The sequence below is a fragment of the Dama dama genome, chromosome 11 (genome assembly GCF_033118175.1).
Source record: "Dama dama isolate Ldn47 chromosome 11, ASM3311817v1, whole genome shotgun sequence".
Taxonomy (NCBI): domain Eukaryota; kingdom Metazoa; phylum Chordata; class Mammalia; order Artiodactyla; family Cervidae; genus Dama; species Dama dama.
The window spans coordinates 14,062,224-14,089,579 of record NC_083691.1 but is presented as its reverse complement, the minus strand read 5'-3'; the positions used below and the strand labels follow the sequence as shown (position 1 = coordinate 14,089,579).

Sequence of the window (27,356 nt, the reverse complement as noted above, 5' to 3'; positions counted from 1 at the left end):
TCTTGAGGGAGACCAGAGGCTCCAGTGCATCCACTGGATTGTCAGCCTCTTAGTCTTTTTGTTTCTGGCCCATCCTCCTCACCTCTAATAATAAGGAAGAAAATAACTTCCTTCTACCCACCTGACCATCTGCCAGGTCCGGTGCTAAGAGCTTCACCCGACCTTTTCCTTTTAACTTTCCAACCCTCCTAGAGGTTGGGGTCATCACCATCACTTCCCTTTGCCAGGGGAGGAAACGATCTCAGGGTGTGGAGGAAGAGGCCAGGTTCGAACCAAGGCCCCCGGCCTCCTGAGCTCATGCTTAGAAGCAGACTTCAGTGGGTCAGGTTGGAGCTCTGATTGCCGGGCCCCCGTCTCTGCCTCAGCGCATTCAGTACTTCCTGAGACCCGGTGACTCAGGCATGGCCCCAGAGCCTCCTTTGCTTAGCTGCTGATGGGGGAGGTCGGAGGGATTAATCCTGGCGGCCTCTTGCAGCTCCGGCCTTGGGAGCTAACTGTGCCCCATGACAGTTGTGGAAACTGAGGCTCGGAGAGCCAAGGCCCCTTGCCCGAGGTTATGTAAAGATGTTAATGTGACCTATGTCTGAAATCCATACTCCTTTGCATCCTATTTTGGTATTGATTTTGTTTGTTGCTTAAGATTGGCACAGATAGGGAGCTTCCTTGGGGTGGGGGGGAGCCAAGTGGTTAAGACTCTGTGTTTCCAATGCCAGGGGCGCGGGTTCAATCCCCATTTAGAGAACTAAGATCCTGTATGCCATGTGGTGCAGCCAAAACATAAAAATTAATTAAAAAAAAAAAAAAGATTAGCCCAGATGGAGACACTGAGGCAGCTGGGTCTTCTTGGTGGGAAGGAAGAGGGGTTGAATTCCTGTGTAACTTGACACAAAACGTGCTCACATCCCGAACCTCATAAGTGTTATGCTTTGAAATGACATGTAGCCTTTTGGCTATTTTTAAAAGAAAAGCAATGGCTGTGATATTTCCCCTGCACCTTCCTCTTGAGGCCACTTGGTTAAATGTCAGGAAAGGGAGAGTATTTCCTGGTCAGGAACATTCAGAGCTTGCTGGGAGCTGAAGTTTTGTTTTCTGTTAAGTAGGTGTTTGGGGAGTCAGTTCCCGGTCTCCCCCCTGTCCCACCCCCGCCTGCCTGCCGTTTCTCTGGGAAGGTTGTGTTTGACAGTTGCTGGGAGGAGGGTTTTGAGAGGGAACAGCGGAGATGCCCGCGCGTGGAGTGGCAGGGTGGTTATTTTTAGCCGTCCCCATCTAGTAGAGGCATTTCAGCGTTTGTTCAATATTTAATTATCCATCTGAAATTGGCCCACGTGGCCTTGAGTTTGGAAGCGGTTCTCTGTGCTGTGGTTTCCTCTGATTGCATAAATAAGGAAGCAAGGGGAATCTCAATAGCCCTCCAAATAATACGAATGAAAAAAAAATTAAAAAAGAGTAGACTCGGTGCTCAGGAAAGGACGGGCTTGGTTCCGCAGTCTAGACAGACCACCTGTACGTTAGCAGAAAAGCTGAGCCCGTGAGGACGCCGTCAGCATCCTTGGAAACGCAGCCTTGCTTGGTCTCCGAATCCCAGACTCCACCACTGCCCGGGTTTTCTTTGGGATGGGCTCTCCCCCGCCTCCACCGGCTTCCTGTGTTGACTTTGACAGCTGCCAGATACCCGAGAGGAGGTTTGGGGATTTTGGTTTTGGAAGTCTTGTTAGCTTTTATTTCCCTTCTCTCTTCTCCCTGACAGACAGGAGAGCTCTGTCGGCATCTGGGCTGTGTCATTTCTTTCTTCTTGGCCCTTCGAGGTGATGTGTTGACACGACTGTGAAATGGAAAAGGCAGAGCCCAGGGAAGAAGGTGTGGGGGTGCAAGGCCCTGCCTGCTCCCCGAGGCCTCTGGTGGATGAGGGAACAGAGGGGAGAGGAAGAAAGCGGGGCCAGAGGGAGCCAGACAGCCAACAGTGGGCCTCCTTTTGGCGTCCTTTGGCTTGGGGGTTTGTAGAACTTGCATTTAGAGGTTGGAAATCAATAAATCGGCAATCTGGGCTAGTCTTAGGGAATAGGTGGGTTTTTTTTTTTTTTAAATCCATTTATATCTATCCTAGGGCTTCCCTGGTAGCTCAGCTGGTAAAGAATCTGCCTGCAATGCAGGAGATCCCGGTTCGATTCCTTGGTCGGGAAGATCCCCTGGAGAAGGGGTAGGCTACCCACTCCAGTATTCTTGGGCTTCCCTGGTGGCTCAGCTGGTAAAGAATCTGCCCGCATTGGGGGAGACCTGGATTCGATCCCTGGGTGGGGAAGATCCCCTAGAGAAGGGAACGGCTATCCACTCCAGTATTCTGGCCTGGAGAATAATAGTCCATGGGGTCACAAAGAGTCGGACACGACTAAGCAACTTTCACTTTTCACTTAGATCTCTATCCTGGGGACTGGGTTTGGATCAGGAGTATGGCCAGGGTGGGAGTCCTCCTGAGTGCACCATGAATGCTGTGTGACCTCTGGGCTCAGAAGTACTTTGAACAAGTCAATGTGAAGCAACATAGGGTATCGTTATAGGCGGGGTGAGTTGTCATTATCTGTTCATTCAAAGCCTGAGGGGTTAATTGTAGCTCTGTTAGGGCTGATCTAGAAATAAAATGTGATGCCTGTGGGGATCAGAACCATCCAGATGGTTCCTTGGCATTCTCTCCCCCCCAGAGGCTGCTACAAGTGTTACTTGTACTTGTTCAGAGCAGCAGAGCTTTAGTGAGCCACCTACTGTTTGCAAGCCCTGTGCCAGGGGCTGCCGAGAGCATGCATTCAGCCCCCACCTGCAGGAAGCTGGGCTTAAGGGGAAGGTGGTCCGGGAAGCCAGTTAGCAGATGGTGTGACTGGAAGGACAGGCCGGGCCTTGAATGGTGAGCCAAGAGGTTGGAACACCCCCCTGGCAGGCCAGAGGGACTCCAAGGGAGAATTCTGGAAATAACAGTCATTATAATAGCACCAACTGTCCTTTTTCGAGCGCTCAGAGCCGGTGTCTGCTTCTAAGTTCTTCGTGTGCCGTGTTTCATTAAGTCCTCATTCTCACAGATAATCTTTGAAAAAAATTTTTTTTTGCTTATTTGTTGATTTATTTTTGGCTGCACTGGGTCTTTGTTGCTGCTTGTGGGCTTTCTCTAGTTGTGGCTAGTGGGGGGGCTCTGCTTCGTTGCTGTGTGCGGGCTTCTCATTGCGGTGGCTTCTCTTGCAGAGCACAGGCTCTAGGTGCGTGGGCTTCAGTACTTGCAGCATAGGGGCTCAGTAGTTGCGGCTCTCGGGCTCTAGAGCATGGGCTCAGTGGCTTGTGGCGCACCGGCTTAGTTGTCCAGTAGCACGTGGAATTTTCTCCAACCGGGGATCGAACCCATGTCCCCTGCATTGGCAGACGGATTCTTCTCCACTGTGCCACCAGGGAAGTCCTTTCTCACAGATGATCTTATCAGCTGTATGTTGCAGATGAGAAAACTGAGGCTCAGATGGGTTACGTGCCTTGCTCAGCATCACCCAGCTACTGAGTGGTCGAGTCCTTGATGTTTCACTCTCACTGTACTTACTAGAGCTGCGATTTAGGCTTAAAAATGATTTTAAGCCCCCAGCAAGCTAGACTGATGTGACCCGGGGAGCAGGTAGTGGGGAGAGTGGAAATCAGGGATCGTAGATGACTGTGTCAGCCATCCTGGTGCAAGAGGAACGGGCCTGAGCTGGGAGAGAGAGGTCAGGGGCCATGCTCACAGGGAGAACGGTGGGGGCTGGTGGTGAGATAGGCTTGGGCAAGTGGGGGGGCTTGGGATGGGGAAAGGGGCCTCTGGAGCTGGGAGCATGGCTAACAGGCCTGCTCTGACTCTGCTGCAGGGGTGGGAGAGGGAGACCGGACTGCCGTGGGGGGGGGGTGCTTTGGGGAGCATCCTCAAGAGAGTGATAGATAAAGTACTGGAGGCTGCAGGGGGTCAAAAAGTTGGGGGTGGGGGTGGCGGGCAGAATTGGACATTGCTAGAGAAGTTGGTGGATCTGAAGATCTGAGGGAAGCTGGGGTTTGCCATTAACTGTCTGGATAGTCACCGCTCCACCTGGTGTCCAGGAACCAGTTCAGAGCTGCGTGTTTAACAGCAAATTGGTTGGGGGCCTGCGCACCCTCCCCAGCAGCAGCAACCTCTGAGTCCTCCTGGGATGGGACGCTGGGCTTCCCAGGACCCAAGATGCAGCCCTCTGGTCCCACCCCCAGAGGCAGAGCCGTCTGCAGGGGCGGGGGGCAGTTTAAGTGCAGGGCGTGGGCTGGGGGCTGGGGCAGCCCTTCCTGTGATGTTGTGGAAGAGGCTCCTGGGTCACTGATAGTCCCCAGGGGAGACCACCGGCTATGGGCCAAACTCCTCTGTCTCCTTTTTAAAGAATACAAAGTCAGTGTTTTGGAGCTTACCAGGTGGTGCTAGAAGTAAAGAAACCACCTGCCAACGCAAGAGACATAACATACCTGGGTTCCATCCCTGGGTTGGGAAGATCCCCTGGAGGAGAGCATGGCAACCCACTCCAGTATTCTTGCCGGGAGAATCCCATGGACAGAGAGGAGCCTGACAGGCTGCAGTCCATAGTGTTGAATGGAGTTGGACAGGACTAAAGCAACTTAGCATGCACATACATGCATGTCAATGTTTTAGCCCTTTCCCCTCAACCCCTAGGATTACAAAAGTAATAAAGAAACACCCATTATAGAAGAGAAGAAAATTTTAAAAAAGCGACTTTAATTCCAGCACCCGGTGATAAGCTCTGGGAGGATTTGGAAGATTATTTCCAGGCTTTTTCCTTTTTTGAATTTTTGGAAAATTCTAAAATATTTGAAAGTATAGAAAATCATATTGCAGACACCCATGTACTCACCTCAAACTGAGTGAATGTTAACATTGCCATGATTGCTTCTCTTCTTTTTTCCCCTCTTTTTCTTAGAAATAAAATGATTCAGGTACAGCAGGGGATCGGCAAAGCACAGCTAAGAGGCCAGATCCCACCTGTTTTTATATGGCCCACCACCTGTTTTTGCATGACCTGTGAGCTAAGAATAGCATTTACATTTTTTCAAGGGTTGAAACAAAAATCAAAAGAGGAATAATGTTTTATAATGTGAACATTATAGGAAATTCAAGTTTTCCATGTCTATAAGTAAAGTTTGTTGGAACACAGCCATGCTCACTCATATTGTCTGTGGCTCTTTTCACATTACCTTGGCAGAATTAAATAGTTGAGACAAATCTAACATATTTGCTGTCTAGCCCTTTATGAAAAAAAAAATTATTTTTTGCTGACCCTTGAGATATAGCTAAAGCCTCCTACACTCTCCCCAGGAATAATCAGCCTCCTCAAGGCAATGCCTGTCCTGCCCACATGTACTATTATGATTTTACTACATTTGCAAATGCTTCCAAATGTGTAGTATTGCACTGTGGGTTTTAAAAATGGAGAGAGAGAAATTGTACATGGTGGAGGAGAGGGAACACTTGTTTCCACGCTGGGACTTCCTTTAGTGTTAAGTGTTAGTCACTCAATCCTGTCCGCCTCTTTGCAACCCCACGAACTGTCGCCCACCAGGTTCTTCTGTTCATGGGATTTCCCAGGCAAGAATACTGGAGTGAGTAGCCATTCCCTTCTCTAGGGGATCTTCCTGACCCAGGGATCGAACCTGGGTCTCCTGCATTGCAGGTGGATTCTTTACCAGCTGAGCCACCAGGGAAGCCTTTACAATTCTGAATTCCAGCAACCTGGAGTAAATGCCAGCTCTCTGTCTGGCCGGGAATAGGCCCTGAGGCTACAGAGGTGAAGGAGAAAACTTAGGAGTGAAAATGGAAAGGTGACACTTCAAGCTAAAGCTCTTAGAAATCCTCAGAAAGGAGCCAAAAGAGACTCAAGGATTCCTTGGTTTGTGTCTTTTACCTGGTAAACATCTGAGAAAGGATAGAACAAGCCCTTTCATGTTTCAGAAACGGAGTAATCACCAGTCACGAGTTAAACTCAAATATGATGTTATAAAAACCAGATCTATATCTCTTCTATTAAAACTGTCGGGTGGAGTTTGGTGATACCTACTTTGGAACCTCTATTGATATTTACGTTTGTGTGATGTAGTGCTCTTTGTCCCTTACCTGTGAGCAGAAATGTGTACGGTTTAGTATCTCGGAAGCTGCTTTTTGGGGTGTTTTTTATGTTATATTATTTGGTCTCGGTCAGCTTGTATTAAGAGAAAGAAATTACTTGTATGTCCTCTATTTATACTTGTATACAATAAATTTGTTACAAAATAGTTTAGATTTAAGGGACTAGATCTGATAGACAGAGTGCCTGATGAACTATGGACAGAGGTTCATGACATTGTACAGGTGACAGGGATCAAGACCATCCCCAAGAAAAAGAAATGCAAAAAAGCAAAATGGCTGTCTGAGGAGGCCTTACAAATAGCAGTGAAATGAAAGAGAAGCGAAAAGCAAAGGAGAAAAGGAAAGATATACCCATTTGAATGCAGAGTTCCAAAGAATAGCGAGGAGAGATACAAAAGCCTTCGTCAAAAAAAAAAAAAAAAAAAAAAAGCCTTCGTCAGTGATCAGTGCAAAGAAATAGAGGAAAACAATAGAATGGGAAAGACTAGAGATCTCCTCAAGAAAATTAGAGATACCAAGGGAACTTTTCCTGTAAAGATGGGCTCAATAAAGGGCAGAAATGGTATGGACCTAACAGAAGCAAAAGATATTAAGAAGAGGTGGCAAGAATACACAGAAGAACTATACAAAAAAGATCTTCACGACCCAGATAATCACAATGGTGTGATCACTCATCTAGAGCCAGACATCCTGGAATGCAAAGTCAGATGGGCCTTAGGAAGCATCATTATGAACAAAGCTAGTGGAGGTGATGGAATTCCAGTTGAGCTATTTCAAATCCTAAAAGATGATGCTGTGAAAGTGCTGTATTCAATATGCCAGCAAATTTGGAAAACTCAGCAGTGGCCACAGGACTGGAAATGGTCAGTTTTCATTCTAACCCCAAAGACAGGCAATGCCAAAGAATGCTCAAACTACCGCACAATTGAACTCATCTCACACGCTAGTAAAGTAAAGCTCAAAATTCTCCAAGTCAGGCTTCAGCAATACGTGAACTATGAACTTCTAGATGTTCAAGCTGGTTTTAGAAAAAGCAGAGGAACCAGAGATCAAATTGCCAACATCTGCTGGATCATCGCAAAAGCAAGAGAGTTCTGGAAAAACATCTATTTCTGCTTTATTGACTATGCCAAAGCCTTTTACTGTGTGGATCACAATAGACTGTGGAAAATTCTGAAAGAGATGGGAATACTAGACCACCTGACCTGCCTCTTGAGCAATCTGTATGCAGGTCAGGAAGCAACAGTTAGAACTGGACATTGAGCAGACTGGTTCCAAATAGGAAAAGGAGTAAGTCAAGGCTGTATATTGTCACCGTGCTTATTTAACTTATATGCAGAGTACATCATGAGAAATGCTGGGCTGGATGAAGCACAAGCTGGAATCAAGATTGCTGGGAGAAATAGCAATAACCTCAAATATGAAGATGATACCACCCTTATGGCAGAAAGTGAAGAACTAAAGAACCTCTTGATGAAAGTGAAAGAGGAGAGTGAAAAAGTTGGCTTAAAGCTCAACATTCAGAAAACTAAGATCATGGTATCCGGTCCCATCACTTCATGGCAAGTAGATGGGGAAACAGTGGAAACAGTGGCTGACTTTATTTTGGGGGGCTCCAAAATCACTGCAGATGGTGACTGCAGCCATAAATTTAAAAGACACTTTGATCCTTGGGAGGAAAGTTATGACCAACCTAGATAGCATATTAAAAAGCAGAGACATTACTTTGCCAGCAAAGGTCTGTCTCGTCAAGGCTATGGTTTTCCAGTAGTCATGTATGGGTGTGAGAGTTGGACTATAAAGAAAGCTGAGCGCCAAAGAATTGATGCTTTTGAACTGTGGTGTTGGAGAAGACTCTTGAGAGTCCCTTGGACTGCAAGGAGATCCAACCAGTCCATCCTAAAGGAGATCAGTCCTGGGTGTTCATTGGAAGGACTGATGCTGAAGCTGAAACTCCAATACTTTGGCCACCTCATATGAAGAGTTGACTCATTGGAAAAGACCCTGATGCTGGGAGGGATTGGGGGCAGGAGAAGGGAACTACAGAGGATGAGATGGCTGGATGGCATCACTGGCTCAATGGAGATGAGTTTGGGTAGACTCTGGGAGTTGGTGATGGACGGGGAGGCCTGGTGTGCTGTGGTCCATGGGGTTGGGACATGACTGAGCGACTGAACTGAACTGAACTGAACAGTTAAATGAAATACATGGTTTATTAGCATGCATTCAATAGTCTATTTGATAATTTAATATATGGCCATGTACTGGAAAGAAGGCTCAGGGAGGAGAGGAAACTTCAGGCCAGGTAATTCATCCTGTGAAAAGTGAAAGTGTTAGTTGGTCATTGTGTCCTACTGTCTGTGACCCCATGGACTGTAGCCCGCCAGGCTCCTCTGTCCATGGAATTCACCAGGCAAGAATACGGGAGTGGGTAGCCATTCCTTTCTTGAGGGGATATTCCTGACCCAGGGATTGAACCAGTGTCTTCTGCATTGCAGGCAGATTGTTTTTACCAGCTGAGCCACCAGGGAAGCCCAATTCATCCTTTTGGAAGGCTGGGGATTCTTTGAAAGTGAGGCACATGTCAGGATGAAGAATAGGAAGTATGGACGGTCAGAGGTGGTTGTTAAGGGATTCAAGTTAGAGAGGCGTGGAGAAGAACTGGTGACAGTGTCTACAGATGCTGAAAAGTTTGCAGCACTTACCCTGGACTGTTATTTATAAGGCCAACCAGGGGCCAGGGAGTGAACACTGGGGCTGTCTCGGAGAGGACATAAGCAGGATCTTGGAACACAACGCGGGGTGGGGAGGGGGTGCATCTTCTAGGCGCTTCCCTCCCACCTCCTGAGCACCTGCAGCCTGATCCCTCCATGTCTCCTGTGAGGAGCTCTCAGGCCCCCACCAAATGCTCTATGTTGGGGATTCCCGGGGCAGGAGGTGCCATGGACCCCAGCTCCCACAGTCACCTCCATGCCTTTCTCCCAGCAGACCCCACCTCCGCAACAGTGGGCAACCTCCACTGTCTGAACCATGCCCTGAACTTAAAGACAACTTGAACTCTGATCCCAATCCATTTGGAGAAAACAGGCTCCCACAGTTCCATAGACTCGTGACTCCTTCCCTTACCCACACCCAATATCGCAGAACCAAATGTGCAGTCGAGCGAGGCATCCTTCATCTCTTCCTGCCATGGGTAGCAGGGCTGAGGTGGCACCTGGAGATGGAGAGAGTGGCCCAAGGCGGGGGGACACTCAGCCTCCTGGAGGACTTGGACCCCCTTTTCCCACCCTGGGGCAGTCCTTTGATCCGGAGATTACCAGGTTAGAATCTTGCCTTCCTCATTTCCTAGCTGTGTGGTCACAGCCCTTTCCGTTGATGTTGCTGAACTTCAGTATCTTCCTGTTAAAGCTGGAGCTGATGTTTCCTGCTTGGAGTCAGTGTGAGAATAAAAATACACATCGGGTGCAGTCCTCATTTCTCTTAGATCTGTTTCTCCACATTTCCTGGTGGTCCATTTTTATTACCTACAAATACAGTAAATCCCCTACATATGAACCTTCAAGTTGCAAACTTTCACAGATGTGAACGTTCCCCTGTGTACCAGCTGTTGCACTGTACTACTCTACTTTTCAGGGTTCTGTACTGTAAGATTAAAAATTTTTTTGTGTTTGTTTTTTATGTATTATTTGTGTGAAAAGTACTATCAACCTGTTACAGTGCAGTACTATATGGCTAATTGTGTTAGTTGCATACCTAGGCTAACTTTACTGGACTTATGAACCGGCTCTTGGAACAGAAATTGTTCACATGTAGGGGACTTACTGTATCCAATTGCTCTGCTGCTAAATCTGTTGAAAAAATTATCTTTTCCACCATCAATTTACCTTTGTACTTTTTTCCAGAAATCGACTGACCATCTATATGTGGGACTATTTCTGGACTCTTTATTCTGTTCCATTGATCTATGTGTCAGTCCTTGTGCTAATATCATACTCTCTAGATTACTTTAGTTATATTTCCAGACTATAAAGTATCTCTTGAAACCCTGTAGTATAAGCCCCCAACCTGTTTCTAGTTTCTCCAGATTGCTTGGCTCTTCTAGGTCCTTTGCTTTGCCATCTAAATTTAAAATTGAGTGCCTTTAAAACGCCTGCTAGGATTTTGATTAGGATTGCATTGAATCTGTACATCAGTTTGGAGAGAAATGCCATCTCAATAAGACTGAGTCTTCCAGTTCTTGAAGGTGGTGTATTTCTCCATTTATCTAGGTTTTCTTTAATGTCTCTCAGCAATATTTTTTTAGTTATGTCTTACAATTGTTTTTGTTAAATTTACTCCAAAGTGTTTTTGATCCTCTCTTAATTATTGTGAAAGGTAGGGATTTTACCCTACTTGCCAACTAGCCACTTGGCCTTGTAGAGTTTCCTGGGTGCCGGCAGAAGACACAGGACTCGTGGGTCAGAGACAAAGGACTCTACGATTCATGGCCTGTAGTGTGAACTTGATGTTTGCATCGATTTTCTTTCCCTCCAATTTTGTAGGGCAGTCACACGTGTTTTTGTAGAATATAAAACAATGCTGCTCTTTTGTTTTTCCAAATTATAACTTCATGTACCTTATAGGACCCGATGTACAATCTGTGAGTCAACTGTTCCTCAAGCTAAAAATTATATAAAGAGCTGAAATTCAGTTTGCTTTAGTATTAAATCCTTAAATTAGACATTTGGAGATTATTTATTTATTGAAGAACAGTTGATTTACAATGTTGTGTTAGTTTCTACTATACAGCAGAGTGATTCAGTTATGCTTATATATCTATCTATTCCTTTTCATATTCTTTTCCATTATGGTTTATTACTGAATATGAATATAGATCCCTATGTTATACAGTTGTTTAGTTGCCCAGTCGTGTCCAACTCTTTGCGAGCCCATGGACTGTAGCCCACCAGGTTCCTCTGTCCATGGGATTGTCCAGGCAAGAATACTAGAGTGGGTTGCCCTTTCCTTCTCCAGGGGATCTTCCCAACCGAGGGATTAAACCCACGTCTCTGGTGTCTCCTGCTGTCTCCAGCATCTCCTGCCTTGGCAGGCAGATTCTTTGCTACTAGCTGCACCTGATCCTTAATCACATCTTTGAAGTTCATTTGCCATTGAGGTAACATATTCATGGGTACTCAGATCAGGACATGGGCTCTTTGGGGGCCATGGGCACTCCCAAAGGCAGTACCCTCTAAGGACTACCTTTCTTCCTTCTCCCAAAGATGGATGGCCAAAGCAGGAACTGGAAAAAGCATGTAGGAGACCTGCCAATATATCAATACGGTATTTTGGTAAACTCATTGTTCATTTGGCTAACTGTTAATAGCAGATAAGAACAGTACAGATGTGCTTCATTCACACACACACACACACACACACACACACACACACACACACGCACAGTGGCATCTAGTGGACTGCCGTATCTGAAGGATTCTAATAATCTGAGGGTTCCGTGATCTGCTGCCATGATGGCCTTACCTCTGTCTCTTCCTGCAGTTTATCCAGCTACTCCTGCAGTGGGAGAAGATGGGGGCTGGGGACACCAGTTCATTGGCAGCTCTAGGCTTCAGTTCAGTTCAGTTCAGTTGCTCAGTCGTATCCAACTCTTTGCGACCCCATGGACTGCAGCACACCAGGCCTCCCTGTCCATCACCAACTCCCAGAGGTTGCTCAAACTCATGTCCATTGAGTTGGTGATGCCATCCAACCATCTCACCCTCTGTCGTCCCTTCTCCTGCCCCCAATCCCTCCCAGCATCAGGGTCTTTTCCAATGAGTCAGTTCTTCGCATCAGGTGGCAAAAGTATTGGAGTTTCAGCTTCAGCATCAGTCCTTCCAATGAATATTCAGGACTGATTTCCTTTAGGATGGACTGGTTTGATCTCCTTGCAGTCCAAAGGACTCTCAAGTGTCTTCTCCAGCACCACAATTCAAAAACATCAATTCTACGGCGCTCAGCTTTCCTTATAGTCCAACTCTCACACCCATACATGACTACTGGAAAAACCATCGCTTTGACTAGACAGACCTTTGTTGACAAAGTCTTTTTAATATGCTGTCTAGGTTGGTTATAGCTTTTCTTCCAGGGAGCAAGCGTCTTTTAATTTCATGGCTTGGGGAACTTCATTTCCTCACCCACGAGTTTTTTTCTAAATCTGTTTTTTGGACTTTCCTGATCCACTTTCTCAACCTGGTCATTTGGTCTGCTATTGATTTTGATGTCATTTGTTTTGTTTTCTGATTTTTTTTCTTAGTTCTTTTCCTTTTTTCTCTTCAGATGTGTTTAGAGGGTACAGTTTGTACTGAGTCATTATACTATCTATTTCTATTTTAATCTAATATTGAGTTTTGGAAGGCTGAATTAATTCTTCATTTGGTAAATGATACTGCTGTAGCCCATCTTATTCTCCAAAGAGCATCTCTGACCAAGTTTTATGATACTGTTTATGATATTTTTCTATGTAAGTGCACACGCATACAAACAGACAGTAAAACAGCGTATTAGTTTAATCACATAGATGGCAAATGTATTTCAGTCTAAAGAGTCCATGGTAAACCTTTGCAGTGGTGTTTATATTTCTGTGCCTCTCGCCTCTAGATTGCTGACCACTCTGTCTACTCAGGTGACACTGGATATGAATACATTTCAGTAGTTAGTTTCTCGGGATGGAAAATCTCAGTTGTTTAGACAGATATGATTCCATGTATTTCAAGTAGGCTATTTATTAACTTTTTATTTTGAAAATTTTTCAGACATATAGGCAGTTGCAGAACCGGAACAGAGAGGCATCGTTTACCCGGTTTCCCCTGATAGTTACATCTCTTGTAAATGACACAATGCCCTTCAGCTGAAGACCTGCCAGGAACACACCTCCAGCCGCACAAGTTGGGTTTATTATTTATTGCGGTGATGGAGCACACATGCTGCGGGGAACCGCAAGGCCTCTCAATCAGATTGTGGTAGAGAGAAACTACTCTAAGATTTAGGCTTTGATTGGATGACTTGGGGGACGTCTAAAGGAAGTGGGGTTCACTCTCGATTGGCTGCTCTCAGAAAGCAGGGGCGAATCTGAGGTGGGGTTTCTCAGATCTTATCTCTAAGGAGAGGAAGCAGCACTGAGAAAAAGCTGTCATGGGTAAAGAAACAGCAGACGCTCGTTTTCACCAGGGTGGAGGGATGTTTAGTGTTTTGGGTGGCACGGTGACCAGGCTTTTGACGGTTGCTTAGACAAAATGATCAAGTGGCCTTGTTTTGCCTCATTTTCTCGTGGTAGGCTTGTCTGAGGTTGGTATCCCGTGAGGTTGTTTATATGCGGAAGCAGAGTAACGTGACAGAGCTGTGAATGCCTGGTCAGCTTCTGAATGTCAGTGTCCTCTTGGCTTCTTTCTCTTTCATCTTTCGTGTGCGGTGGTCCTGTGCATGTGTATAGCTCTGTACCATTTTAGCATATGCTCATTTGTGCAGTCCCCTTTGCAGTCAAGACAAAAGTTATACCCACCTACCTGCCCCCTAGCATCCCTCACCCCTGGAGGGGTGAGCAATGGAAGGGATGGACAGCCCCCAATCTGTTTTGCATCTGTGTGACTTTACCACTTTGAGAATGCCATATATATGAGACCCTGCATCATGTGACCTTTTAAAAATTTTATTTATTTTTTAAATTGAAGGATTACAGAATTTTGTTGTTTTCTGTCAAACCTCAACATGAGTCACCCATAGGTATACATATATCCCCTATCATGTGACCTTTTGAGCTGGCTTTTTTGGCTTTTTTCAGCAAGCACGGCGCCTTGGAGAGCCATCAAGTTGTTGTGTATTTCAGTAGTGCTGAGTAGTATTTTCTTTGCTGAGTAAAATTCTGTGGCACATGTATTAGTTTCCCATTGCTGCTGTAACAGGTTAAAACTTGTTATAACAGCTTAAACAACACAGATTTGTCATCTTACAGTTCTGTAGGTCAGAAGTCTGGCATGAGCCTTGAGGGGTTAAAAATCAGGTATTAGCAGGCTGTGTTGCTTTCTGAAGTCTTTAGGGAAAACTCCATTTCATTGCCCATTCCTTGTTGGCAGAAGTCAGTTTCCTGTGGTTGTAGGACTGAGGCTCCTATTTTCTTGCTGGCTGTCAGCTGGGAAATGTTCCCAGTTTCTAAACAGAGGTTACCCATGTTTCTTGGTTCATGACCCACTTCTTCCATTATTCCTCTCAGGTTTAGAATCATTCCTGTCTCTTTTTTCATCATCGAATCCCTCAGACCCATCCTTCTGCCTTCCTCTTCCACTTTTAAGATTATCCCTGTGTGGATAATCCAGTGTGCACGCCCATCTCCAAGTCCTTAACCTTAATCACATATGCAGAGTTCCTTTTGTCATATCAAGTAACATATTCACAGGTTCTTGGACTTTGGGGGGAACATTATTCTGCTTCACACATTGTGGATGTACCACAGTTTAACCATTCATCCACTGAAGCACATTTTATTTCCAGTTTTAGGCTATTACGTATAAAGCTGTTGTGAACATTCTTGTAGAAAAGAAGAAAAGCATGAGTGGATTGTACTCTGCTTGCTGTTGCAGCTTACTCTTTTCACTCAACCTCATGTTTCTGAGCATGACTCATGCTGATCTTGTAGAACTGGGTCCTTTGCAAGGGCTCGTTGTGTTCCATGTGGACATTGTTCCTTGGAGCCCTACCCTATTCTGCTGAATGACTGCAGTCATCCACTGGGGCATCCATTCCCCTGCTGGTGGACATTTAGGTTGCTTCCCACATTCTGCTCCCACAAACAGTGCTGTAGTAGACATCTCTGTATCAGATCTCCTTGGGCAAGGCTGAAGCATTTTTCTAGACCGTACATCTAGGAGTGGAATTTCTGGTCCCAGAGTATATAAGTATGTGTCAGTTTCAACCAGCTCTTTTCTAATTGCTCTCAAATTCTTTTCCTTCTACCAGCAGGGATGAAAAAGTTCCTTACAACCCTGTCAACATTTGGGGTCATTGTTTTTTTTTTTTTTCATTTTTTGCCTCTCTGAAAGCTGTGAAATGGCATCTGGTTGTGTTAATTTGCATTTTCCTGATCACTGTTGAGGTCCAGCACACACATACACCCCCGCCCCACACCTCGTCTTTTAAGCGTGCTGACTTCTTTTCTCCTGCTGCGAGTATTAGAGGTTGCTGCCTCGACCTGTTTTTAAACATTAAGGTCTGGGCAACCCAACAACTGAAATTTGGTGTCTTGTCTGAAATTACAGGATGTTCCTCAGGCCTCCGTGTTTCCATGGGAACAAGTAACAGTCATCCTTCATGATTAGGAGGTATCCATGGCAACCAAGCCAGCAGCATTTGAATGAAACCAGTTTTACTTATTTATTTATTTTTTTGCAAACACATGAAGGTTAAAATGTGTTTCTCCAACTGTGGCTTCCAAGAGTAGGGAGGCAGCCTGGTCTGCCTGGTGAAATAGACTCTTTTGACCTCCTAGTGGAACGGGGATGCAGGATCAGCTGGTCTTGTGACCTAATTTTGTAGACTGGGAGTCCGAGAGGTCATGTGGAGGTCATACAGTGAGTCTGAGCCAAGGGAAAAAGCCTGAATCAATTCTCTGAGGTCTGGAGGGGGGCAGTGTGGAACTAGGAGGTTGACCAGTTCTTCCTTCCTGGGGTCTGTCCCTGAGGATGCCATCTTTATCCTGCAAGATGTTAGCAAACTCACCCAAATGTCTCCAACATCCTGCTTGTACTAGCTATGTTATTTAGAGGTGGGGGGCATGAGCCCAAGCCTCCTAGTGTCTGTTTCATTAAATTAGAAAGGACTTGCTATTCAGTCAAAGGCAGATTTAGAGGCAGAGTTAGAACTCAGAGATCAGCTTTCTGCCTTCTTTGTCATTGTAAAATAAAGAGCAGGGTTTTTTTCTTTTTCTTTCTTTCTTTCTTTTTTTTTGGGGGGGGGGTGGTGGTAGGGAATAGAGGGAGTCACTGCTCTTACTCCCTGGCTGATTTGATGATAAGTCAGGAATTCAGGAATGGAAAGGGGCTAGCCTAGAGTCACACAGCAGAATCAAGGTTAAATCCAGTCTCCTAGTCCCAGCCCCACGTTCCAGGCATTCTCAGCCTTTTCTGAGCCCCTAAGTGTAGGTTTGGTAGGGACAGTTTCAGCATATACTCTTGCTTCTTACCTGGAGAAACTTTAGAGGAAGTCATTTTTGCCTCTCAGAACCTCAGTATATTCATCTGGAAAATGAAGCTTCCCAAATCTAAGTTGTTATGTGGGGATTATATTTGAATGGGTCTCAGTGGGAGCAGTATTGCCCATAAGTGAACAAAAAAATGGATTCTTGGAAGGGGATATGAAAAAATCTCACTTTTTCTGTGTAATGCCTAATATACATGTAGGTGTTATACGTATATAAAAAAGAAGCAAGAGAATTCCAGAAAAACATCTGCCTCATAGACTACGCTAAATCCTTTAACTGTGTGCATCACAACAAACTGTGGAAAATTCTTAAAGAGATGGGAATACCAGAACACCTGACCTGCCTCCTGAGAAACCTGTATGCAAGTCAAGAAGCAACAGTTAGAACCAGACATGGAACAACAGACTAAGCAGAGCACATCATGTGAAATGCTGGGCTGGATGAAGCACAAGCTGGAATCAAGATTGCTGAGAGAAAATATCAATAACCTCATATATGCAGATGACACCACCCTTATGGCTGAAAGTGAATAACTAAAGAGCCTCTTGATGAAAGTGAAAGAAGAGAGTGAAAAAGTTGGCTTAAAACTCATTGTTCAAAAACTAAGATCATGGCATCTGATCCCATCACTTCATGGCAAACAGATGGGGAGACAATGGAAACAGTGAGAGACTCTATTTTCCTGGGCTCCAAAATCACTGCAGATGGTGACTGCTGCCATGAAATTAAAAGACACTTAATCCTTGGAAGAAAAGCTATGACAAACCTAGATAGCATGTTAAAAAGCAGAGACAAAAAAAATAAATAAATAAAAATAAAAAGCAGAGACATTTCTTTGTCGACAAAGGTCCATCTAGTCAAAGCTATAGTTTTTCCAGTAGTCATGTATGGATGTGAGAGTTGAACCATAAAGAAGGCTGAGTACTGAAGAATTGAAGCTTTTCAGCTGTGGTGTTGGAAAAAACTCTTGAGAGTTCTTTGGACCGCAAGGAGATCCAACCAGTCAATCCTAAAGGAAATCAGTCCTGAATGTTCATTGGAAGGACTGATGCTGAAGCTGAAGCCCCAATCCTTTGGCCACCTGATGCGAAGAGCTGAATCATTGGAAAAGGCCCTGATGCTGGGAAAGACTGAAGGCAGGAGGAGAATGGGATGACAGAGGATGGGATGGTTGGATGGGATCACCCTCTCAATGGACATGAGTTTGAATAAGCTTTGGGAAATGGTGAAAAACAGGGATGCATGGCATGCTGCAGTCCATGGGGTCGCAAAGAATCAGACATGACTGAGAGCCTGAACAATATATGTAGGACAAAAAGATACTTTTACTGTATGTCTATGGTATTAGAATTTTGTTGAGGGAGAGACTCGGAAGTTAAAAAGACTCCTTAGAGGGAGTCTTAATGAATAAAAGGTAAAGAAACACTGGTCTGTACCCCTACAATCCATGTGGTTATTATTACTAACTGTGTTTGGAGCTTGTGTTGGCTGCTGGCTCAGAGTTGGGTGCTGTTAGGAGTGTCAGGTCAGGAGAGAGTATGGCCTGGCCCAGACACTGGCCCTATGGTTCAATGTGATCCCTGGTATCATCACAGTTTCCCATCTGTGTGTACAGGCGTCCCACCAGGTCCATGGGTGGGGCCTGCTTCTCAGACAGCTGAGATCCTGCCTGGTGGATCCATGGGTGTCCAGCAGGAAGCAGATGGTGCTTATACTTGGATGATTTGAGGTGTGGGCAGGTGTGGGGAACCATGGAGAGGAGTGCAGGACCCCAGAGCTAGTAGCAGCTGGGGCTGGAAGGAGGGGAGGAGAGTGTGGTTACTGAGATGTGAGAACCCAGGAGACCGGGTCATCCTGATGGTAGTCTGGACCTTCGGTGGTGGGAGGTAGCCAGTCCAGGTGACCCCCCTTCCCTCCCTGATCTCCCACCAGGGCTCCCCACTGGCCAATCCCCATGGTAGCCAGGGGCTTCCCTGCTGGTTCAGCAGGCAAATAATCTGCCTGCAGTGCAGGAAATGAAGGAGACTTGGGTTCAATCCCTGTGACGGGAAGATCCCCGAGAGGAGGGTATGGCAACCCACTCCAGTATTCTTGCCTGGAGAATTCCATGGACAGAGGAGCCTGGAGGGCTATAGTCCATGAGGTTGCAAAGAGTCAGACATGACTGAAGTGACCGAGTATGCACACACGCATGGAAGCCAGAGGGCCCAGACCTGGGTTGGTGTGGTCTGCATGGGTCAGGGGTCTGCATGGGTCAGCTCCCTGGAGCAGAGGTGGGGTGAAAGATGCAGAATGGAACTGGGGTCAAGCAGAAGCTGCCCAGAAAGGTACCCATGTTCCTTGTCCTCTGGAGTGCAGGAGAGGGCGTGGACGCCCGCCTGTCCTGCCCTGCAGCCCTCTCTCCTCACTGGGTTTCTACCTTCTGATGCAGATGGAGTACAGCCTGGGCTTTATTTGCTTAGCTTTGGGTTTATTGGAGCAAAAATCAATTTGAATTGTGCAGTGCCAAACTGGAAGTGGTTAGAAACGCTCCCAAGGCATCTGAATTGAAGTTTACGGCTACTTTGGGAGCACCCACGAGGGTCTTTGCTGTCAGTTTACTGTGTTAGGAGCCAGTGGGTAAGTTCCCTTCCTCTGGTCTCAGCTTTCTCATCTGTAAAATGGGTGGTTGGACCAAGCAACCTCTGGGTGCCTCCTAGCTCAGACCCAACAGGCAAGGATGGTGTTCTGCAGAGGTTGTGAGGATATCAGGCTTGATCTTGGAGAAGAGGCAGCCCCGCCAGTGCCTTATGAGGGCTCGCCTGCCTGGGAAGGAGCATTAGAAACCATGGTCAGGTGTATGTGTGTGTGTCAGGGAGAGAGGGTACATCCTGAAAGGCTTCTGGAGGTCGAGAGCAGTGCCTCACATGTGGTTAGTCATGGAGGACCCCCAGGCAGAGGTGGCAGGAGGCACTAGGGACGAGGGGAGAGAGAAGGCAGACTGGGCGCGGGGGTGCAGGAAGAGATTTCCTGGGGAAATCTACAGAGAGAAGGGGTCTTTCCTAGAGTGTGACTAGCAGACACGTGGCGGGGGTGGAGGTGAGTGAGGAAGGGAGGTTCTAAGTAGGAAGCCCCATGAGGGAAGCAGAGAGGCCCTAAAAAATGGCAGCCACTGGTCTGGAGCAGATGCTTCTTTAGCAGAGGGAGCCCCAGGCCTGCCTGCTGGGCAGTGGGGCCTGAACCGGTCCCCGTGGGTGCCCCACTTCCTCCAGTTCCAAATGGCTTGGCAGGCTTGCCCACTGGCCAGGGCTCAGCCCTGGCCCGCCCTAATGGGGAGTGGGCTTGGCTCTGTCCTTCCACACTTCTGAGGGCCCCTGTCCGAGCCGGCTGCACGGGGAGACTGGACCGGAAGGTGTAGCACGGCCCCCGATAGCCCGATCTGCCTCGTGGAAAAGCCTGCCTCTAGTCTGTCCTGTGTGTGCACATCCACACGTGCACGTGTACTAGGGATGGGCCTGAGCGGGTATGCGTAGGAGTGTCTACATGGATGTCAGCGTGGGTGTGCGCCTCTGACTCTGCACCCGGTGTGTTCCCAGGGACCAGGGAAATCTCCACCCTGTCCTTTTTCTTCTGAGTCAACAGGTCTTTCCCAGGCACTCCCCACGCACCAGACTCCAGGCAGGGTGCTGGGGGTGTGGGGATGCAGCCAGCTTAGGCGTGGGCATCAGGAGTTCCACCAGCAAGCAGAGGACTCACACACACACACACGCACACGCACGCTGTGTGCAGTGACAGCATTGATAGGCTGCCCCAGGCTGGCTGTTGCTATAGGACCCATAAGGGCTCCTGTAAGAGCTGGGGGCGGAGGAGGTTGCCGGGTTTCCTCCAGGGCATACTGAACGGGACAGGCTGGGGGAACAGAAAGGGGGCTTCTGTGGGGGCCACGGCTGGAGCATGGAAAAGAGATGGCCAGTGCCAAGCCTGGTTGGGGGAACTGGAGCGGGTGAAGTAGCCAGGTGGACTGACCTGGTTGTTGAAAGAGGCATGCTGAGGCTGAGGCTCCAAGTGTTGAATGAGCTGCCACCGTTTAAAAATCAGAATGCTGCTGCTGCTGCTAAGTCGCTTCAGTCATGCCCGACTCTGTGCAACCCCATGGACTGCAGCCTACCAGGCTCCTCCGTCCAGGGGATTTTCCAGGCAAGAGTACTGGAGTGGGTTGCCATTGCCTTCTGCGAAAATCAGAATATTTCATATTAAAAAAACCAGATTTCCACGTCCTCTTGAATCTTGGGAAGCTTTGGCTGCACTGGGCCCCCCCACTGCAATGTCAAAATCACCAGCTGGAGCTGAGCAGCTGGCCACTACCCTTGACCTTGCTGCCTGCCTGGCCCTCACACTCGTCTCAAGTTTAAAGCCTCAAGAAGAGAAGGTCCCTATTGGAAGCCAGAGATCAGAGTCTCATGTTTGAAGGAATTGCTTGTATACCTCCAGCAACAGGGAGCTCATTATCACATATCACAAGATGTGTGTCTTGAAGTGGGAGTTTTAGGAGATCTTTTCTTTTTTTTAAATCATAGTACATATATAGGAAAGATATACATGAAATTTGCCATTTTAGTTATTTTTAAATGAAGAGCTCAGTGGTATTAAGTATGTTTACAACATCGCGCCACCATCACCATTGTCCATTTCTAAATGTTTCCCATTACTCCAAAGAGAAACTGTACCATTAAGCAACAAATTCCTGTGCCCCCTTACCCCCAGCCCCTGGTAACCTCTAATCTACTTTGCTTCTCTAAGAATTTGCCTATTTTGGGTATTTTATACAAGTGGGATTTCACAATATTTGTCCCTTTGTGTCTGGTTTATGTCAGTCAGCTTGTTTTCAAGGTTCATCCAGGTTGCAACATGGATCAGAACTTTCATGCTTTTAATAATGGAATTACCTTCCATTTATGGAGCGACCACACTGTGTTTATCCTTTCATCTGTTGAAGGACCCTTGGGTTTTTTCTACCTTTTTGGCTATTGTGAATAATGCTGCTATGGACATTTGCATACAAGTATTTGTCTATGTCCCTGTTTTCAGTTCTTTGGGGTATATACCTAGGAGTGGAATTGCTGCATCACATAGTCATTCTGTCTTTAACGCTTTGGGGAATCGCTAAACTGTTTTCCACAATGGCTGGACCATTTTATGGAGACCAGCTGTGTGTTGTCCCAGCCTGGTCGGGAATGACAGCAAGGCTTGACTTGTTCAGTTGCTAAGTCCTGTCTGACACTTTGCAGCCCCATGGACTGTAGACCGCCGGGCTCCTCCGTCCTCCTCTATCTCCCAGTTTGCTCAAATTCATGTCCATTGAGTGGGTGATGCCATCCAACTGGGTGGCCTCCATTGTCCATGCTTAACCACCCCCCTCTCTCTCTCTGTTGGCAGAGTCGCCCCAAGAAAGGCCGGGCTCCCGGCGCAGCCTGCCCGGCAGCCTCTCGGAGAAGAGCCCCAGCATGGAGCCCTCGGCTGCTACGCCGTTCCGGGTCACGGTAACTATCCCTGCGTCACCATCGCTACCTGGCCCGGGGGCAGCTCTGCGACCCCGCGGCCCCCCTTCCTGGAGCCTCACGGACCTGGGAGAGCATCCAGCCTCCCTTGCTCTAGGTATCCGTTCACTCAGCTGCTCCCCTCTCTGTGGCTCAACCCCGCCCCCCGGAGGCCACATGGGGGGCCCGTCCTCAAGGGAGGGGGCAGGCGGAGGACTGAACGCCCTGCAGACTGCTGGACCCAGAGCCGCCGAGCTGGTGTGGGATGAGAAAGGCTAACGTTAGGTCCATAAGTGCACACTCACGTGTGCGTGCACACACCACGCTTCCTTAGGATGGATCCCTTTTATTTCCACATTTTAATATTTCTCATATAACAGCCTGTGGTGTGTCATAATTTAATTGCTATTTTTTTTTCTTGCTTGCTGGTGCATAAAACAATGCTGTACCTTACAGTCGATGATGTCTCAGAATCGACAAAGAATAGTATATATACAGCTTAGCTATTGATTATAGTAGTCCCACCAGTCCACTCTTTTCTTTCAAACCTGAAGGACTTTATGGAAACAGAACCCAGTGACCTGTAACTTCTGACCCTCCGTGTCCCCTGTGTCCCAGCCACCCTTCCACACACCTGCAGTTTTATGTCCCTTTACTGCCCTGGGTTTCAGCACGTTACCTTGTGCCCCTCTGTCCATGTGCCAGCCGCTGGAGAAGTAGACAAGTTCTCTTCCCCAGGGAGCTCAGTCTATAGGGGAGATGGATGTTTGACTCATTTGTTCATCCATCCATTCATTCGACCATCCTGACGGCATGCTTGCTGTGTGCCAGGTACCATTCTTGACACTGGGGCGGAGTGGGAGGAGCTGGCCAAGACAGCACCAGGTGGATAAAGCCCTTGACCTTACGAGCTGACATTCTTGTGTTGGAGCTGTGTGCTGTGAAAGAGAAAAGTAGACTGCTATGGGGGGGAAAACTAGGAGGGCTTCCTTGAGGTGGTGTGGCTGGCAAGTTATAGTTGAGCTGAAGTCCAAGGAATGAGGAGCCAGTCCTCTGGGGATCAGGGGAAAGGAGGGTTTGATGGAGGGAACAGAGAGGTCACAGGCCTGGCTGTCACTGTATGGTGTGATATGGGGTTTCAGGTAAGGTGGGAGTGGATATCCCCTGGGAACTGATTTTTGACCTGACTCTTGAAGGGTCCTTGGAAATTGAGTAGGCAGGGACAGTGAGAGAAGGAATTCCAGGTAGGAAGGGCAGCAGTTGCAAAGGCATGGAGGGGCATGCTAGAAATTGACGTGTTTATGCAATGGTGAAATGCTTGCTGGGACTGGAGTTGAGGGGTCCAGAGGTCAGGGTAGGAGGTGAGGCTGGACCGGGTCTGGGTGGTGTGGAGCCTCAGGTCCCCAGCTAAAGGGATAGGACTTTCCTCAGAGCCACCGATTCTTCCGCCTCTCTTTGTGTCATAAAAATGCTCTCAAAATATATTCTTGGACCCCGTCAAGATTTCAGTATAGTGGGCCAGGGATGGGGCCTGGATATCTGAATTTTTAACAGGCTCATATAAAAGGTAGTTCTGAGCCCCATGCTCTGGGTCAGATCAGCCTCTGAGGAGAGGGACACCTGTGTGAGAAAGGATCCCAGGTTACCTCCCTGGGTGACCAGGGCCCTTGGGAGATGGTGTCCAGCTGTGCGGAGGACAGGAGGCTGGCACCTGGGAGACCCTGATCGAATCAGCTGGAACAGTCTGAGACCTGCTTTCTCCACATCCCTAGGGCCACAGCCTCCAGGGCTGAGCCTTGGGGATGCCTTAGGGAATGATAACTAATCATCATGTCTCCCCTGCACTATGTTCATCTCTTTTAATCAGTGAGACAACCCTGAAGCTGATACTTCGATCACCCCATTTTATAGATGAGAAAACTGAGGCTCAGAGAACTGAAGTCAAAGTGCTCATAATGTTGGAGCCAAGATTTGGACGTGGGTCTCCCTGACCCCGGTGCACACGCATGCACTCCTCTGGCTGGACTGGAACCAGAGAAGGAATACCCTTCCTCCACACCCTTCCAGAACCCCCTCAGCATCACTTTTTACCTGCTTCCCTTTCTTGTGCTATATCATCACACCTCTTGTAGGTGTATCATCACACCTTGAAGTTGCTGTAATTTGCAGCTCTTTAATTGCCAGCTAGGCTTGGCTTCTTTTCCTGTCGTGGCATCTTCACTGTGTTTCCTGGTCTGGAAAACTCCTGTGGCTCAGAGCCAGAGCCAGCGCCAGCCTTCTGAGCCACTGGGCCCCCAGACTCTTCATCCCGCGAGATTAGGGTCTGCGGGATGGAAAGTGTGTTCTGCCGTCACTTCAGCCACTTCTCACAGCAACCCTGAGGGGAGGGGCCATTAGTGTCTGCGTGTCACGGACGAGGGGACTGAGGCTCAGAGAGGTGAAGTCATTTGCCTGGTATCACAGCTGCTGTGTGACAGAGCCAGGCACGGATACCAGGACTGCTGGGCATATGCTGTTTGCGTCCTTTCCCTCGGCGCCTTGGTCCTTTTCTGTGAGAAGCAGTTAGGGAAAGGGGCATGAGTCGAGTTTCTATCCTGGGCTGGTGCTTGGAGCTGAGAGGGTTTGACTAGGAAGCTTGGAGGTGGGGATCTGAGTTCAAATTCCAGCTCTTGCATGACCCGTGTGACCTCGTTAGTCACTCATCCTTTCTGAGCCACATGTCCTCATCAGTAAAGTGTGGAATGACTGCTCTTTCTTGAAGGACTTGCTGGACCTTCGTGTGTGCATGTCAGCCCAGGTCCGACCCATGGTAGGTGCTTAACCCCCGTGCGTGCATGCGTGTGCATGTGTGACTTCAGTCATGTCCGACTCTTTGCGACCCCATGGACTATAGCCACTAGGCTCCTCTGTTCATGGGATTCTCCAGGCAAGAATACTGGATTGAGTTGCCGTGCCCTCCTCCAGGGGATCTTGCTGACCCAGGGATAGAACATGTGTCTCTTGCATCTCCTGCATTGGCAGGTGGGTTCTTTACTGCTAGTGCCAACTGGGAAGTCCATAATAATGATGGTGGTGGTGGTTTAGTTGCTAAGTTGTGCCAACTCTTTGCATCCCCCATGGACTATAGCCCACCAGGCTCCTCTGTCCATGGGATTTCCCAGGCAGGTATACTGAAGTGGGTTGCCGTTTCCTTCTCCAAGGGATCTTCTCGACCCAGGGATCTGACCTGGGTCTCCTGCATTGCAGGTGGATTCTTTGCTGACGGAGCCACCTACAAGCTGAATTGTGTTTCCTCTTTTGGCTCCAGACCAGTGAAGATCTGCGGAGGGTCGGGGCAGAGGACGGGATGCCTTGGGGAAGGTCAGAGGTGCGCCTGGCCTGGGCCTTAGAGACGGACTTGACACGACCCTGTGCAAGACTGGAAGCACACCCTCTCCCCTGCAGCCTGAACTCGCCCCACCTGCTCCCACGGCCACATCCTCGTGCTCGCTGGCTGCCGCTCTGTGTAGCCCCCAAGGGAACCTGGGGAACGCGGTTTTGCCTGGAGGAGGCAGGGGAGATGCCACAGGGTGTACCTGAATAACTGTCACCTTCGCTGCCATTTCAAACCCGGGCGACGAGATGTCCCCACCTCTCACAGCAGTGCCCTTTGGCGGTGATGCAGTTTAACGGTGAACCCACGTCGGGATCTAGAGGCCTCATTCTGTCTACCTCCTCTGTGCCAGCTGAGGCCGGGGAGGGGCTGCACTTGACCTGGGCACCACTCAGCTGGGACTGCTCCTGAGTCTGGGCTGTTTGCACCCCACATGCTGGCCCTCACCCCTTTTGTGAGTCAGCCTAGGACCGCAGTCACCCCACAGGGCATCAGGGACCCAGTGTTGTTCCCATGTCTGTCTCTTGGAGATCGTGTGACCCTGGGAGAGCCTCAGTTTACCCTTCTATAAAATAGGGGGAGTGGATTTTGTAGTTTGGGCATACAAAAGGTGCTTAAATGTTTTGATGCACTAAGGGAATGAGCCGTAAAGTCAGCAGACCTGGGGCTGAGTCTCATGCCAGCATTGTGACCTGGGCAAGATATGGAACCTCTTGCCCCCCTGGTACGACTTCCTTCTACCTACACATGGAGTTGGGGGCGGGGGCGCAGTTTCCCAGGGTCACTCAGTGCCAGCAGGCCATCCAGCCAGGACCCTGAGAGCTCTGTTGGGGCCCGGGATGTGGGCAGGATGGGGAAGGAGCTGGGAACAGGGGACCAAAGGGACCTCCTGCCCATCACTGGCCTCCAGTTCTTGGGCTCCGAAGAGATGGCGAGGCTGAGTTCAAGCGCCGCTCTGTCTTCTCAGCAGCGAATCCTGGAAACGAGAGCGGGTCGGGTCCACAAGTCATAAGCTATGGACCCTCGCCCCGAAGCCCAAGGACCCTTAGCAGCAGCGGCAGGCTGTCCCCTCTCACCGGCCACCCCATGTGTGAGGAATTCATGGTATGATTAGGGGATAAGGAGATGGTGACTGCTACCGGTCTCCCCATGTGTCCCTTCAGCCCACTGCCCTGGGCAGACCCGACCTCCCCCTGGTGTGGGCTGGGTCCTCCCTCCCTCCTTCCTCTGCCCCCATCCCTCCCACCGACCTTGAGGAGAGCTGGCAGGGCCCGGGTGTGGGAGGTGGCAGAGGCTCTGGGAAACTTGACAGCCAATTGATTCCTCCTCGGGAAGTTGAAAGTGAAGAGTCGTGTTTGAAGGTTTAGCTGAAATTAGGTCTCAGGGCTATTTTTTGCGAGTTGGAGAAGGAGAAGTGTCAGGGAGGGGAAGGCCCAGGGGGCTGGCGGAAGCTGCAGATAAACTCAGCACCAGTTGATTGCAGATGCTTCAAGATGCGGGTCTTGGTTCCTTTCAACCACCCACTTTTACTGGATGCTCAAGTGTGTGCACCCTAGGTGGTCCTAAAGCTATCATGCTGGTGTGCCTGGGATGCTGTGAGAACCCAGAACAAGAGGCAGTTACCTCTTGTTGGCGAGGGTAGGGAAGAATTTCTCGAGGAGGGATCTGTGGGGCTGGGCTTTGAGGGATCTATAGGAGTTTGTCAGGAGCGAAAGGAGAAGAGTATTCCAGTTAGAGTGGGATCTAACTAAATAGGAACAAGCCAAAGGCTCTGTGTGATTAGATGATGTTGAATGAGTTGCAAATATGACAGAGAGGAGCCTGGAGAGAAAAGTGAGTGGGAAAGGGCTTTGGACTTTCCCCTACAGACACAAGAGTCAGAGGGGATGGTGAGTGAGAGTGGATAGGGCAGGAGACCTCTGGGATGTGGATCTGAGGTTTCCTCACCTGCTCACCCCTCTTACCAAGCTTTCTCCAAATCGTCCCCATATTTCAGCTGTATTTCTTTCTCATATACAGAGAAACAGGTTCAGGACCACAAACATGCAGGACTGTGTGTGACCCCCCCTTAACACCATG

At 48.3% G+C, this 27,356-nt stretch overlaps 1 protein-coding gene across 3 annotated transcripts in view; it reads left to right on the top strand.

Moving 5' to 3' along the window:
- Window positions 1-27,356, top strand: part of DAB2IP (DAB2 interacting protein) — a 137,483-nt gene that overhangs the window by 5,684 nt on the left and 104,443 nt on the right. For all 3 annotated transcript variants that reach the window (XM_061154742.1, XM_061154743.1, XM_061154741.1), the window contains exon 2: window positions 21,804-21,907. In XM_061154742.1, coding sequence (XP_061010725.1) covers window positions 21,804-21,907 — 104 coding nt within the window. The remainder of the gene's footprint in view (window positions 1-21,803; window positions 21,908-27,356) is intronic.